Source organism: Bufo bufo, chromosome 4 (genome assembly GCF_905171765.1).
Source record: "Bufo bufo chromosome 4, aBufBuf1.1, whole genome shotgun sequence".
Taxonomy (NCBI): domain Eukaryota; kingdom Metazoa; phylum Chordata; class Amphibia; order Anura; family Bufonidae; genus Bufo; species Bufo bufo.
This window is the reverse complement of record NC_053392.1, coordinates 4,014,276-4,031,593: the sequence shown is the minus strand read 5'-3', so window position 1 is coordinate 4,031,593 and position 17,318 is coordinate 4,014,276. Positions and strand designations below refer to the sequence as shown.

Here is a 17,318-nt window from a genome sequence, read left to right as displayed (position 1 = left end):
GCGCGCACCCGTGTGCGCGCGTTCACAGGAAATCTCGCGTCTCGCGAGATGACGCACGGATGCGTCCAGGAGGAATGAATCGACCGCCTCCAGGACGCATCCGTGCGTTAGGCGGTCCGGAGGCGGTTAATACCTAAGGGGTTAAATGAAATTTGCCGCTTTAGTGCATTTATACGATTGATCACTTTCATATGTTAGGGTTGTTTATGGCGATGTATTTTGTATATAAGGATAAGGTTTGTATATATGTATCAGCTGTTGGTGCTATAAAAATCCCACCTTCTCTAACTGCACGCATGAGTAAGGGGTCGTGTGAGGTGTGAACGATGTCTTTCTCAGCGTCCCTCATGATATACCATTTTATATTGGAATGAAGTAAAAATAAATAAAAGTGTTCTATTTTTTACCAGCGACTTGCAAGTATGACTTCTGTTGCTTATTCGCATACAATATTGGCACAATGAGGTAAAATGAACACACAAGTCTGCAAGTTTGAATTCTTACACAAAACATCAACATGTCTTCTCCCCTGTGTGGATTCTCTTATGTAGATCAAGACTTAATTTCTTGGTAAAGCTGTTCCCGCATTCTGAACATGAAAATGGTTTCTCTCCTGTGTGACTTCGCTGATGTGTAGTAAGACTTCTTTTTTCCTTGAAACTTTTCCCACATTCTGAACATGAATATGGCTTCTCTCCTGTGTGAATTCTCTGATGTGCAACCAGATATGATTTATCTGTAAAACATTTACCACACTCTGAACATGAATATGGCTTCTCTCCTGTGTGAATTCTCTTATGCTGATGAAGACTTGATTTCCTAACAAAGCATTTCCCACATTCTGAACATAAAAATGGTTTCTCTCCTGTGTGACTTCGCTGATGTGTAGTAAGACTTCTTTTTTGCTTGAAACTTTTCCCACATTCTGAACATGAATATGGCTTCTCTCCTGTGTGAATTCTCTGATGTGCAACCAGATATGATTTATCTGTAAAACATTTACCACACTCTGAACATGAATATGGCTTCTCTCCTGTGTGAATTCTCTTATGCTGATGAAGATTTGATTTCCTAACAAAGCATTTCCCACATTCTGAACATAAAAATGGTCTCTCTCCTGTGTGAATTCTCCGATGTGTAGTAAGACAACTTTTTTCTATGAAACATTTCTCACATTCTGAACATGAATATGGCTTCTCTCCTGTGTGAATTCTTTTATGTAGATCAAGGCTTGATTTGTGGTTGAAGCATTTCGCACATTCTGAACATGAATATGGCTTCTCTCCTGAGTGAATTATTTTATGCTGATCAAGATGCGATTTCGTAATAAAACATTTCCTACACTCCAAACATGAATACGGCTTCACTCCTGTGTGAATTCTCTCATGTTTTAAAACTTCTGATTTATGTCCAAAACATTTCCCACATTCTGAACATAAATACGGCTTCTCTCCTTTGTGGATTCTATTATGATGATCAAGGGTTGATTTCCGGATAAAGCATTTCCCACATTCTGAACATGAAAATGGTTTTTCTCCTGTGTGAATTCGTTGATGTATAGTAAGTCTTTTTTTTTCTGTGAAACATTTCTCACATTCTGAACATGAAAATGGTTTTTCTCCTGTGTGAATTCGTTGATGTATAGTAAGTATTTTTTTTTCTATGAAACATTTTCCACATTCTGAACATGAATAAGGCTTTTCGCCTGTGTGAATTTTTTTGTGTTTATCAAGACTTGATTTCTGGTTAAAACATTTCCCACATTCTGAACATGAATATGGCTTTTCCCCTGTGTGAATTCTCTGATGTGCAACCAGATATGAATTATGTGTAAAACATTTACCACATTCTGAACAAGAATATGGCTTCTCTCCTGTGTGGATTCTCTTATGTTGATCAAGGCGTGATTTGTGTTTAAAGCATTTCTCACATTCTGAACAAGAATATGGCTTCTCTCCTGTGTGAATTATTTTGTGTTGATCAAGACTTGACTTCTTGTTAAAACATTTCCCACATTCTGAACATGAATATGGCTTTTCCCCTGTGTGAATTCTCTGATGTGCAACCAGATATGAATTATCTGTAAAACATTTACCACATTCTGAACAAGAATATGGTTTCTCTCCTGTGTGGATTCTCTTATGTTGATCAAGGCGTGATTTGTGTTTAAAGCATTTCTCACATTCTGAACAAGAATATGGCTTCTCTCCTGTGTGAATTCTTTTGTGTTGATCAAGACTTGACTTCTTGTTAAAACATTTCCCACATTCTGAACATGAATATGGCTTTTCCCCTGTGTGAATTCTCTGATGTGCAACCAGATATGAATTATCTGTAAAACATTTACCACATTCTGAACAAGAATATGGTTTCTCTCCTGTGTGGATTCTCTTATGTTGATCAAGGCGTGATTTGTGTCTAAAGCATTTCTCACATTCTGAACAAGAATATGGCTTTTCGCCTGTGTGAATTCTTTTGTGTTTATTAAGACTTGATTTCTGGTTAAAACATTTCCCACATTCTGAACATGAATATGGCTTTTCCCCTGTGTGAATTCTCTGATGTGCAACCAGATATGAATTATCTGTAAAACATTTACCACATTCTGAACAAGAATATGGCTTCTCTCCTGTGTGGATTCTCTTATGTTGATCAAGGCGTGATTTGTATTTAAAGCATTTCTCACATTCTGAACAAGAATATGGCTTCTCTCCTGTGTTACTTCTGTGTATAGACAGCTCTGACTTATATCTGAACTGTTTTCCACGTTCCTCACAATTAAACCTTTTACCCCGTTTCTGCCTTATATTTGGAGTAATAATCTGTGATTGGTCAGGAGAAGATTCCTCATGTTTCGGATGATTATATGATAGATTTGGACTTCGGTTGATAATCTGTGATTGGTCATTAGAAAGTTCCTCATTCTTGGGGGAATTATTTGATGGATCTGCATTGTGAAGTCCTGGATGTACATTACAGGTAATGAAGTTTTCTCCTGAAGAGCGCTGCCTGGTATCTTCATCTTCTTTATAATCTAGAGATAACATGATGTTTCCTTCAGGCTTCTCACAGGGATTTTCTGTTAAGATTAAGAATAGATTTTTTTATTTATTGTTAAAACTTTTTGATAAATTTATCACATTCCAAAGAGGCTGGATTCACATGTAACAGACATATCCATCTATGTTACATGCACATGTATCTATGATGCTGTAGGTTGGTGTCAGCTGAACCTGTGGTCGGGACACACGTGCACAATACAGATGGATAATATGTGCGTAATAAGCTCATATGAATCTGGCCTTACGCTGGAGGGACACATATAATATAAAATAATTTTTTTGTGCCAGTCACAAGTGGATCCATCAGGAATGTGAGGAATACACCCTTTCCTTTCTCTGCTATGTATTTGCTGTAGAAATTTAAGGCTGACTCTTTAACGTCTCCTGAGTTTCTACAGTTTCCATGTTGAGGATCTGCTTGCAGATTTAGCCTAAGGCCTCATGCACACGACTGTTCCATTTTTTGCAGTCCGCAAACCGCGGATCCGCAAAAAACGGAAGCCGCCCGTGTTGCCTTCCGCAATTTACGGAACGGGCGCTGGCAATATAAATGCCTATTCTTGTCCGCAAAGTGCGGACAAGAATAGGCCATATTATATTTTTTTTAGCGGGGCCGCGGAACAGAGCCATGGATGACAGCACACGGAGTGTTGTCCGCATCTTTTGTGGCCCCATTGAAGTGAATGGGTCCGCATCTGAGCTGCCAAAACAGCGGCTCGGATGCGGACCCAAACAACGGTCGTGTGCATGAGGCCTAAATCAATGGAGCGAATTTGCGCAAGGAAATTGTAACAGGAGGAAGGATGTCACTTTTTTCTTTCTACAGTGTGCGGATAAATCATCTACTAGATGATCGATTCAGCCTGGAGTATGACACAGAATACGTTCCGAAGTCAGGGCGGAAAAAAGCTAATCAGAACATAAGCTAACATGTTTGAGTGACATCACAGATTCTGGTCTGCCCCTTAGTAACCCCCCCCCTCAATCCTGGGAATTAACCCTTTAATGTTCAGGCAATTTTTTACTCCCAGCCTTCCCAAAGCCTTAACTCTTATTTTTCCATTCACATAGCCGTATACAAGCTTTTTTTGTTGCGGGACAAGTTGTACTTTTTAATGGCACCATTTACGGCTGCATACAATGTAGTAAGAAGCGGGGAAATAAATACCAAATAGGGTGGAATTATAAAAAAAAATAAAAAATTCCGACAAAGTTTTATGTATTGCATTTCCTATGAGGTAAAACTGACCTGTTACTTCCATTCACCGGGTCACTACGATTATAATGATATGAAATGTGTATAGTTTTTTTTGTGTTTTAATACTGGGAAAAAACTGAAAAGTTTTGAGCATATTCTTACCCTTATTTATGATTCCATTATGTGCACGGAGCTGTGCGAGGGCTCATGTTGGGGCATGTATGCATTGGAGTCTAGTACAATTACACTGTGCTCCTATGGTTCTGACTGCTACCTCGGATCTTAAGCCGAGTTCGGATCCAAGTTTTAAAGTCGTTTTCCACTTCAAATGCCGCAGTTATTCCATGAACTCTTGCGAGACTTCTCCTCATCGGAGGCCGTACATTTTAATGCTGTAAGGAGATGGATCTCTGTACAGCATTAATCCGAAGTTTTAAGGAAATAGACTTTGGATCTAGGATCCGCAGCTCGCTTCGCTCATCACTATTCGCAATAGTGGGATGTTATCTGCAGAGGGAAGGATGATATTTGAATATATATATGTCTAATATATACATGTATATATTGGCCCTGTATTATGGCCAGTATGGGCCCAGGTCTGTGGATATATATATATATACACACCGTACAGACCAAAAGTTTGGACACACCTTCTCATGACCTGGCCTCCACAGTCACCGGACCTGAACCCAATCGAGATGGTTTGGGGTGAGCTGGACCGCAGAGTGAAGGCAAAAGGGCCAACAAGTGCTAAGCATCTCTGGGAATTCCTTCAAGACTGTTGGAAGACCATTTCAGGGGACTACCTCTTGAAGCTCATCAAGAGAATGCCAAGAGTGTGCAAAGCAGTAATCAAAGCAAAAGGTGGCTACTTTGAAGAACCTAGAATATGACATATTTTCAGTTGTTTCACACTTGTTTGTTATGTATATAATTCCACATGTGTTAATTCATAGTTTTGATGCCTTCAGTGTGAATCTACAATTTTCATAGTCATGAAAATAAAGAAAACTCTTTGAATGAGAAGGTGTGTCCAAACCTTTGGTCTGTACTGTATATATGTATGTGTATATTTAGATGTGTATATACTTCAGTGGATATAAAAAAGTCTATACACCCCTGTTATAATGTCAGGTTTCTGTGCTGTAAAAAAATGAGAAAGATAAATCATTTCAGAACTTTTTCCCCCTTTAATGTGACCTATAAACTGTACAACTCAATTGAAAAACCAACTGAAATCTTTTAGGTGGAGGGAAGAAAACAAAACCAAAAATATAATAATGTGGTTGCATAAGTGTGCACACCCTCTTATAACTGGGGATGTAGCTGTGTTCAGAATTAAGCAATCACATTCACAATCCTGTTAGATCGGAGTCAGCATACCCCGGCCATCATGTAAAGTGCCTCTGATTAACCCCAAATAAAGCTCAGCTGCTCTAGTTGGTCTTTCCTGAAATGTTCTTAGTCGCATCCTACAGCAGAAGCCATGGTCCACAGAGAGCTTCCAAAGCATCAGAGGGGTCTCATTGTTAGAAGGTATCAGTCAGGAGAAGGGGACAAAAGAATTTCCAAGGCATTAGATATACCATGGAACACAGTGAAGACCGTCATCATCAAGTGGAGAAAATATGACCCAACAGTGACATTACAAAGAACTGGACGTCCCTCCAAAACTGATGAAAAGACGAGAAGAAAACTGGTCTGGGAGGCGACCAAGAGGCCTACAGCAACATTAAAGGAGCTGCAGGAATATCTGGCAAGTGCTGGCTGTGTGGTACATGTGACAACAATCTCCCGTATTCTTCATATGTCTGGGCTATGGGGTAGAGTGGCAAGACGAAAGCCTTTTCTTACCAAGAAAAACATCCAAGCCAGGCTACATTTTGCAAAAACACATCTGAAGTCTCCCAAAAGCATGTGGGAAAAGGTGTTATGGTCTGATGAAACCAAGGTTGAACTTTTCGGCCATAATTCCAAAAGATATTTTTGGTGCAAAAACAACACTGCGTATCACCAAAAGAACCCCATCCCCACAGTGAAGCATGGTGGTGGCAGCATCATGCCAAGGGGCTGTTCTTCTTCAGCTGGAACTGGGGCCTTAGTTAAGCTAGAGGGAATTATGAACAGTTCCAATTACCAGTCAATATTGGCCCAAAACCTTCAGGCTTCTGCTAGAAAGCTGAACATGAAGAGGAACTTCATCTTTCAGCATGACAACGACCAAAAGCATACATCCAAATAAACAAAGGAATGGCTTCACCAGAAGAAGATTAAAGTTTTGGAATGGCCCAGCCAGAGCCCAGACCTGAATCAGATTGACAATCTGTGGGGTTATCTGAAGAGGGCCGTGCCCAGGAGATGCCCTCGCAGTCTGACAGATTTGGAGGGTTTCTGCAAAGAGTCAAAATGTGCCATGCTGATTGACTCAGACCCAAAAAGACAGTGCTGGAATAACATCAAAGGGGCTTCACCTGTAACAGTACATTTGTTGTGTATCTATTGAAGTGCCCTTGCGGTCTTTGCTATGTAGGGGAAACTACTATGCGCATGAAAGACCGCTTTGGCAAGCATAAGTCTACCATACGCAACAAAAACTTACTATTGCCCATCCCATAGCATTTCAATCAGTTGGGACATAATGTTTTGCAACTTCATTTCCAAATAGTTGAAGAGGTCATGTTGCCCAGACGTGGGGGAAACAGAGCCGAAATGCTACTCAAACGAGAGGCATATTGGATTCACCAATAAATCAGGATTATTCTGTGACCAGCTTTTTATGATTCATTATCTTTTAGTGCATATAATTTTTCAGGATAATTGGATATCTTCTCTTGTCTTATTATGCAGATTTATAATTCTTCTCAGTGCAATTAAGACATTTCCATAACCGGACCACGGAGAGGAACTACAGAATTCGCAGTCACTATGTATATTTTTTTCACTTGCTTTGTTACCGCCCACTGTTTCCCTGGTAACGTGACGCCTAGGTCATGTGACACGGGGCGGGCTATTTAAATCCTTGTTCACTTTGTTACTTTGCAATCAGCTGTACACTCACTGTTTGACAAAGGCGCATGTACGTGCCGAAACGCGTGTCACTGTATTTATGACCAATAAAGAGAATCATTTAGAAACTTATTGGAGTGCCGGTTTTCTCTTCATCTAGCACTCTGTGCGCTGTCAGAATCCGTTACTCCGTTTCGTGGCACATGGGCGGCATCCGTATTTTGAGGATCCGCAATTTGCAGACAGCAAAACATGGCATGTTCGTGTGCATGAGCCCTAAAAAAGATGCACCACTTCCAAAAACCTACAAGTTTTGCAGATATTGTGTCCGCACTTATGAGAACCATTCACACTAAGCCAAGTATCCGCAGTTTTTTGCGGTCCCAATGTTGGGGCCTTCTTAGGCACAATCTGCGCTCCTTCTGCGGCAGTTTTATCCGGCACGTGGCCGTGTCTCAGAATGGGGAGAAATGATCAAATATCCTCTGTATTTCATGGAATTGTTCACGGTATTTGACTGCGTCTCGCTCTGTGCTTTGGATTTACCATCACCGCTGATCATGTTAATTCTGCGCTGCCCGATGGACAGTCCACCCGGGATAGCCTCGCTCAGTTAGTCTGGTACTTGTAGTCCCACCTTCAGTGGAGCAGTTTCTCTTTGCCCAGTTCACCCATAGGGGCGGCTTTTTTACGGTGTATTGGATGACACGAGACGGGTTTACGCTACGTGGACGGACGGATTTCACCTCAGACAAGACCACTGTAAATATTTAAATCCAAAAAACTGATTAAAAAAGAATGAAAATGTGCAGTAATTTGTAGATGTAAAGCATTAGATATGAGACGCTTTATCAGGACCGGTTCACACAGTTTGTTTGCGGCTACTTGGCTTAGTGTGAATGGTTCCCATAAGTGCGGACACAATATCTGCAAAGCTTGCAGGTTTTTGGAAGTGCGGCATCTGTTTCCATCTTGCACCGCAGATCCAGTCCTACATCCACTGCTCCACTACATACCTAGTGGAATAACTGGCACGTGTTGCAGTGTCCAATACGTGGCAGCACAACCTGCCCTGCAGAAGCATTTGTCACCAGCAAAAGTGCAGTTAACCCTTCCTCGGCCTCCAAACATTTCATACAACATCACAAGAACAATCCAGATGGTTTCAGATGAGGAAGGAGAGGCGTACTGACGGACATAACATCCCACCATCGCTCACCTACTAACACTTCAGGAGTGACTCTCCACCATGCTCAGGTTTCCAATTCCATCTGTTTTCAGTAAGGTTTGGTAACCACAGGGGCCGGCGCTCACCCCATAGTGAGAGGTGCATGCTGGGAGTCTCAGACTGGACATTATGTAAAGATGGCATTTATTAGTGTAACCCCGGCTGTGACTAAGACGTTATGATCGAAACGCGTAAGAAAAGATATTGAAGATGGATCCGTGTTGATGGTGTGAAATAAAGTACAGGAGATGTGACGCCGCTCACAGGAGAGCTTTGCCATAGACAGCAGCAGCGGTGACCAGGAAGGGAGACGGCATGTGCGCAGCTGATCGGCGAGGGTGCCAAGCGTTGGACCACCGCCGATCTGATATTTATAGTAAAAGCCTGGAGAACCCCTTTAATTCAAACCCCCCAACAAAAGCCTTAAATGCATCCCATGCTATTTATCTGGAGCGGAGGAAACATTAAACCTAAAAACCCAATGACCGCCAATATGCCTTTTTATGGTGACCTATTCAAAGGGCTACACGGGTCTCGCCGCGAACACTCTGGGGGCTTGGCAGACTGCGAACATTAGGGTACGATATTGAAAATGGAGAATCGGCACGGGATACTAATCATCTCTCATAACTATTGTGCCCATCAAACAGTCCTTGAAACGAAACTTGATTGTGGATTGGATGGACTCCGACCTGAATTTCCTTACACGCCAGGTACGGATTCATCTCCCTGAGGTTTCTCCTTGTTTACTGCAGAAGCTCTTTCTGAATTTGCATGTAAATCTGAGATTTTGGATTTTTCTGAGGCTGGGACTGAAGGTGGTAACCCTCCTTTACTATGCTTCTCATCTAACAGCTTGCCAAAATGTTTTCACAAACCTGGGGAAAAAAGCAGAGTGCCCCTTTTTCTCAGGCCCAGTGATCCTGCGTCTTTGTTAATTAGACTTTTTTTTTTTTTTACGTTTGACTGGCTCCATCAAAGAAATCCCTTAGTTATCATCAGAGTATCCCTGTCCAGGGGCAGATTGGCCATAGACCCTACAGGGAAATTTCCCGGTGGGCGGATGCCCCAGGGGGCCACTCAAATTCTCCTCTCTGCTGCTGACCGGATACCTAATGAGGTGTCAACAGTAACTAATGCTGTGAGAATCAGGTACTCTGGTACCCAGCCAGCGACCGCACATTGCCCGAACCTCACCTCCTAAGCCCCCTGCTCCATAGATGACTGGAGGAGGAGGAGGACAAATAGCTATTGATGGCCACCACAGAGGGACAGCTTTTGGGGCAGTATATTGTGCTACATTATGTTATTTGGTTCTGCTGGGAAGGTATTTTGCACTATGGTAAGAATAGTTCATAGTCAGAAGAGGAAGTGGAGTTCCTCATCAGAGGAGGTAGAGTCGGATACAGTAATAGAAGATGCTAACTACCCAGATAATGTGGAAGATTCTCAAAAGCTTTAAACGAAGTAGATACTTCCATCCTAATCACATCTAATGTTCTGACTGAGAGATGGGGATTCTTCCTCCATAACCTTATCCACTCACTGCTTATACAATGGTGTAAGCCATGCGGGGGCAGGTTTCTTGAGGAACACTCAAACCAAGGAACACGCCAGACAGGTCAGGAATAAAGTTGTGAAGTAGTGTAAAGCAGGGTTAGGTTATAAAAAATATCCAAAGCTCTGAACATCTCAAGGAGCACTAGTTAATCCATTATCCGAAAATGGAAGGAGTATGGCACAACTGCAAATCTAGCAATACATGATTGTTCACCTTAACTGACAGCCGAGGCAAGGAGAGCACCAATTAGAGAAGCAACCAGGAGGACCATGGTCACACTGCAGAAATCCACAGCTCAGGTGGGAGAATCTGTCCACAGGACACCTATTAGTTGTGTACTCCACCAATCTGCCCTTTATGGAAGAGTGGCAAGAAGAAAGCCATAGGAAATCTTGTTTGCAGTTTGCCACAATCCATGTAGGGAAAAAAGAAAACACTTGGAAGAAGGTGCTCTGGTCAGAGGAGACCAAAGTGTAACTTTTTGGCACAAATGCAAAAAGGTGTGTGACAAAAACTACTACTGCACAGCACCCTGAACCCACCATACCCACCGTGTTAGATGGTGGTGGCAGCATCATGCTGTGGGGGAGGGGGGGGGGGGGGCTTCTTTTGAGCAGGGACAGGAAAGCTGGTCAGAGTTGATGAGAAGATGGAAGGAGCTAAACACAGGGCAATCCTGGAGGAAAACCTGGTAGAGGCTGCAGAAGACTTCAGACTGATGCGGAGGATCACATTCCAGCAGGACAACAACCCCAAACATCCAGCCAGACCTACAATGGAAGGGTTTAGTCTTGTCTGTGACAAGACTTATAAATTGCTGTTCACAGACGCTTCTGCAGAGAAACCTCACACAGACTTGTACTTTGTGTTGGTCGATCACATAAAATCCCAATAAAATACATTTAAAGACTATGTATGGGGAACATTATTTTTATGATTGCATTTTACTCATTTGGGGCTAAAAATAATTTTTTCAATTGGTCTTTAGTAAAAATATTGAGCCGTTCTGTCACAAAGGGTTAATTGTTTTTCTAGCTGTGTGACTGGTACTTGTGTTGGTCATCTAATAATCCTGATCTCTAAATTACTAAGGCCTGTATTACACCAACAGATTATCTGACCAATATCTGTCCAATGAGACCAATAGTTGGTGTGTATAACAAAAGATCTGTGTGTGTAATAGGCCATCTGACCAATGAATGATCAGAAAATCTGTCAGATAATCTCTTGGTGTAATACAGGCCTTAGAGGCTATCAGTAAGATAAGAACTGATCTATAATGTCAGAGATAAGGAGCCTGTCACCTCCCTGCCTGATGGAGCAGAGAGAAAATTCAAATCCTGTCAGTAGAGCATCTCAGCTCTATACAGAGAAAAGGACTCCATATTTTTAATAGATCAATTGAAAAAAAGATTTTAAGCTCAAAATAAGTACAATACGCTAATATGCCCCCAAAGGTGTCCATAACATTTAAGTTTGTGGGTATAACATGAAAAATTTGAAGATCTGATCATTCATAATAAAAGTCATCTGATGTCACCTACCTGAGGTATAACAGCCATTACTACATGTCTCCAGCCTTTATAGTGTAGAAGTAATGTCATCTATAACACCCAGCATCTGAAGACACCTACCTGAGGTATAACAGCCATTACTACATGTCTCCAGCCTTTATAGTGTAGAAGTAATGTCAACTATAACACCCGGCATCTGATGACACCTACCTGAGGTATAACAGCCATTACTACATGTCTCCAGCCTTTATAGTGTAGAAGTAATGTCAACTATAACACCCGGCATCTGATGTCACCTACCTGAGGTATAACAGCCATTACTACATGTCTCCAGCCTTTATAGTGTAGAAATAATGTCATCTATAACACCCGGCATCTGATGACACCTACCTGAGGTATAACAGCCATTACTACATGTCTCCAGCCTTTATAGTGTAGAAGTAATGTCAACTATAACACCCGGCATCTGATGACACCTACCTGAGGTATAACAGCCATTACTACATGTCTCCAATGCCTTTACTAGTATAAAACCATTAGCCTGCTATTTAAAGACTCAAAGCTGGGTCACTGCCCGGAGTGCTCCTTTACTGCAGCTCTGAGGTGGAGCCTCACCTGAAGAAACCTCCCAATTCCCTTCCTCCATTCATGATTCCATACCTGTGGTCACATGGACTGGAATGTCCTCCTCCACCTCACTCTTACACGGGGGATCGCCCATCATCCGCTCTTCTTCATCCTCCACTTTAATATCAGTCACATCTTCCCCCTGATTTGTCATCTGTAACAATTCAGGACAATACAGCAGACAGGTGGGAAATTTAACAGATCCACATAAGAGACCCCCACCATCTACGACCCCTCTATGACTGCAGGACCCCCCTATATAGATGTGTATAGGGCTCAGCTCCATCTACCTGATGGTTCTCTGGGAGCTTCTCCTCTGGACAGTCCTGGGAATACAGAGGACGTGGACATCTCTCGGGGGGATTTCCTTCTATGAGTCCATCTGTAGGAAACACACAGGGACAGGAGAGATTATTACATGTGATGATGAGATGATGGGAGTAGTATCCAGGTGACCCATGACAGCCCCCCTCCTTACCCTGCTGATCGCCCCATAAATCTGTCTCTTCTTCTTCATCTTTAACCTCAGCCTTAATATCCATCAGATTTTCATCCTGAAGAAGAGAAATGTAAAATGATCTTTGGTTCAGTCCCTTTCTGGTCAGATTCTGGGGAGACTTCAGCTCCATCTACCTGATGGTTCTCTGGGAGCTTCTCATCTGGACAGTCCTGGGAATACAGAGGACGGGGACATCTCTCGGGGGGACTTCTCCTCCCGGAGTCAGAACCTATAGGAGATAACACACAGACTGAATACAATACTGAGCACTGAAATGCGGCAGAGGAGAGCAGGAACCTGTGTGTGCACTAGGGTTGGACGATATCAAAAATATTCAGACGACAACGATATTAAAAAATGTACACAAGGAGCCGTTACACTGTATGGGGGCAGCCACAAGGAGACGTTATACTGTATGGGGGGGGCTACAAGAAGACGTTACACTGTATGAGGGCCACAAGGAGATATTATACTGTATGGGGGGGGCTACAAGAAGACGTTACACTGTGTGGGGGCCACAAGAAGACGTTACACTGTATGGGGGCCACAAGGAGACGTTACACTGTATGGGGGCCACAAGGAGACGTTATCGTGTATGGGGGGGGGGGGGGGGGGGGGGGCTACAAGAAGACGTTACACTGTGTGGGGGCCACAAGGAGACGTTACACTGTATGAGGGCCACAAGTAGACATTATACTGTATGGGGGGCCACAAGGAGAGGTTATACTGTATGGGGGGCCACAAGGAGAGGTTATACTGTATGGGGGGCCACAAGGAGAGGTTATACTGTAATGGGGGGCCACAAGGAGAGGTTATACTGTATGGGGGCCACAAGCAGAGGTTATACTGTATGGGGGGCCACAAGGAGACGTTATACTGTATGGGGGGCCACAAGGAGACGACACACTGTATGGGGGCAGCCACAAGGAGACGTTATACTGTATGGGGGGCCACAAGGAGACGTTACACTGTATGGGGGCAGCCACAAGGAGACGTTATACTGTATGGGGGCAGCCACAAGGAGACGTTATACTGTATGGGGGCAGCCACAAGGAGACCTTATACTGTATGGGGGGCAGCCACAAGGAGACGTTATACTGTATGGGGGCAGCCACAAGGAGAGGTTATACTGTATGGGGGCAGCCACAAGGAGACGTTATACTGTATGGGGGGCAGCCACAAGGAGACGTTATACTGTATGGGGGCAGCCACAAGGAGACGTTATACTGTATGGGGGCAGCCACAAGGAGACGTTATACTGTATGGGGGCAGCCACAAGGAGACGTTATACTGTATGGGGGCAGCCACAAGGAGACGTTATACTGTATGGGGGCAGCCACAAGGAGACGTTATACTGTATGGGGGCAGCCACAAGGAGACGTTATACTGTATGGGGGCAGCCACAAGGAGACGTTATACTGTATGGGGGCAGCCACAAGGAGACGTTATACTGTATGGGGGCAGCCACAAGGAGACGTTATACTGTATGGGGGCAGCCACAAGGAGACGTTATACTGTATGGGGGGCAGCCACAAGGAGACGTTATACTGTATAGGGGCAGCCACAAGGAGACGTTATACTGTATGGGGCAGCCACAAGGAGACGTTATACTGTATGGGGGCAGCCACAAGGAGACGTTACACTGTAGGGGGCGGGGCCACAAGGAGACGTTATACTGTATGGAGGCAGCTACAAGGAGACGTTACACTGTATGGGGGGCAGCCACAAGGAGACGTTATACTGTATGGGGGCAGCCACAAGGAGACGTTATACTGTATGGGGGCAGCCACAAGGAGACGTTATACTGTATGGGGGCAGCCACAAGGAGACGTTATACTGTATGGGGGCAGCCACAAGGAGATGTTATACTGTATGGGGGCAGCTACAAGGAGACGTTACACTGTATGGGGGGCAGCCACAAGGAGACGTTATACTGTATGGGGGCAGCCACAAGGAGACGTTATACTGTATGGGGGCAGCCACAAGGAGACGTTATACTGTATGGGGGCAGCCACAAGGAGATGTTATACTGTATGGGGGCAGCTACAAGGAGACGTTATACTGTATGGGGGCAGCCACAAGGAGACGTTATAATAAAGTCTTGTGGCCACAGGCCACCATACATACAGTAATACTTTACGATATACACTGCTCAAAAAAATAAAGGGAACACTTAAACAACACGATGTAACTCCAAGTCAATCGCACTTCTGTGAAATCAAACTGTCCACTTAGGAAGCAACACTGAGTGACAATCAATTTCACATGCTGTTGTGCAAATGGGATAGACAACAGGTGGAAATTATAGGCAATTAGCAAGACACCCCCAATAAAGGAGTGGTTATGTACGTGGTGACCACAGACCACTTCTCAGTTCCTATGCTTCCTGGCTGATGTTTTGGTCACTTATGAATGCTGGCGGTGCTTTCACTCTAGTGGTAGCATGAGACGGAGTCTACAACCCACACAAGTGGCTCAGGTAGTGCAGCTTATCCAGGATGGCACATCAATGCGAGCTGTGGCAAGAAGGTTTGCTGTGTCTGTCAGTGTAGTGTCCAGAGCATGGAGGCGCTACCAGGAGACAGGCCAGTACATCAGGAGACGTGGAGGAGGCCGTAGGAGGGCAACAACCCAGCAGCAGGACCGCTACCTCCGCCTTTGTGCAAGGAGGAACAGGAGGAGCACTGCCAGAGTCCTGCAAAATGACCTCCAGCAGGCCACAAATGTGCATGTGTCTGCTCAAACGGTCAGAAACAGACTCCATGAGGGTGATATGAGGGCCCGACGTCCACAGGTGGGGGTTGTGCTTACAGCCCAACACCGTGCAGGACGTTTGGCATTTGCCAGAGAACACCAAGATTGGCATATTCGCCATTGGCACCCTGTGCTCTTCACAGATGAAAGCAGGTTCACACTGAGCACATGTGACAGACGTGACAGAGTCTTGAGACGCCGTGGAGAACGTTCTGCTGCCTGCAACATCCTCCAGCATGACCGGTTTGGCATTGGGTCAGTAATAGTGTGGGGTGGCATTTCTTTGGAGGGCCGCACAGCCCTCCATGTGCTCGCCAGAGGTAGCCTGACTGCCATTAGGTGCCGAGATGAGATCCTCAGACCCCTTGTGAGACCATATGCTGGTGCGGTTGGCCCTGGGTTCCTCCTAATTTAAGACAATGCTAGACCTCATGTGGCTGGAGTGTGTCAGCAGTTCCTGCAAGACGAAGGCATTGATGCTATGGACTGGCCCGCCCGTTCCCCAGACCTGAATCCAATTGAGCACATCTGGGACATCATGTCTCGCTCTATCCACCAACGTCACGTTGCACCACAGACTGTCCAGGAGTTGGCAGATGCTTTAGTCCAGGTCTGGGAGGAGATCCCTCAGGAGACCGTCCGCCACCTCATCAGGAGCATGCACAGGCGTTGTAGGGAGGTCATACAGGCACGTGGAGGCCACACACACTACTGAGCCTCATTTTAACTTGTTTTAAGGACATTACATCAAAGTTGGATCAGCCTGTAGTGTGTTTTTCCACTTAAATTTTGAGTGTGACTCCAAATCCAGACCCCCATGGGTTGAAAAATTTGATTTCCATTTTTTTATTTTTGTGTGATTTTGTTGTCAGCACATTCAACTATGTAAAGAACAAAGTATTTCAGAAGAATATTTAATTAACTCAGATCTAGGATGTGTTATTTTGGTGTTCCCTTTATTTTTTTGAGCAGTGTACTTTTCCCGCGGCTGCCTCGCTTGTGTGCTCCGATTCTGACATCAGATGACGGTGGGCGGAGATTTGAATATGGGAGCGAGGAGGAGGGAGAGCCGGGGGCGGCCGCTGCGGGAAGTAATACATTTGTAATTTTGTCATCAGAGCACACGAGCGAGGCAGCCGCAGGAAAAGTCTCTCCAGAGACACCAGTACTCACACAGAGTTCGCCACATACAATAGAGCCGGCACTGGTGGGTGACGACGGTGATGTCAGATGGTGGGTGGAGACTTGACTAGAGGGGAGGAGCAAGAAGGAGCCAGGAGCGAGAGGAAGTAATTTTACTCAGCGCTATGCAAAGTGCAGGGGCGGGCGGACGCACGTTTAGAAGCGGTCAGCGCACATGACCGCTTTGATGACGTCACAAAATACCGCGGTAATTATGAAACAGCGATATTGCCATATCGCCGTTATTTTAATACCACGGTATATTGCCCAACCCTAGCGTGCACTAGGGTGGAGTTCAGAAGCCTGGAAGTCTATGGGCAGCCGGCAACAGTTCGTGAGCCACAGATAAATCCACCATTTTACGGTTTCTATGAGAATTTCTGACCCTTTCTGCTTCTAATTGAAAAGAAAATCATTGGAAAGTGTGACCCCCATGGAAGGACCACAGCGCCCCCCAATATCAGGGCTGAACCCCCATAGAGGGATGAGAGGACCCACTGATATCAGGACTGAACCCCCATAGAGGGAGGAGAGCGCCCCCGATATCAGGGCTGAACCCCCATAGAGGGACGAGAGCGCCCCCGATATCAGGGCTGAACCCCCATAGAGGGACGAGAGCGCCCCCGATATCAGGGCTGAACCCCCATAGAGGGACGAGAGCGCCCCCGATATCAGGACTGAACCCCC

General features: G+C 44.6%; 1 protein-coding gene across 1 annotated transcript; it reads right to left on the bottom strand.

Annotated features, from left to right (window-relative positions):
* Nucleotides 1–457: 457 nt before the first annotated feature.
* On the bottom strand, nucleotides 458–12,285 carry LOC120998308 (zinc finger protein 850-like). The gene is made up of 2 exons (XM_040428968.1): nucleotides 12,230–12,285; nucleotides 458–3,079 (listed from the first exon to the last, which is right to left on the bottom strand). Exon 2 carries the CDS (start codon nucleotides 3,045–3,047, stop codon nucleotides 513–515), a length of 2,535 nt encoding a protein of 844 aa, XP_040284902.1. The 5' UTR covers nucleotides 3,048–3,079; nucleotides 12,230–12,285; the 3' UTR covers nucleotides 458–512.
* Nucleotides 12,286–17,318: the final 5,033 nt, after the last annotated feature.

What these genes read in the sequence shown, in the direction of transcription:
- LOC120998308 (XM_040428968.1), bottom strand. Translation starts at nt 3,047, where the DNA reads ATGTTATCTCTAGATTATAAAGAAGATGAAGATACCAGGCAGCGCTCT.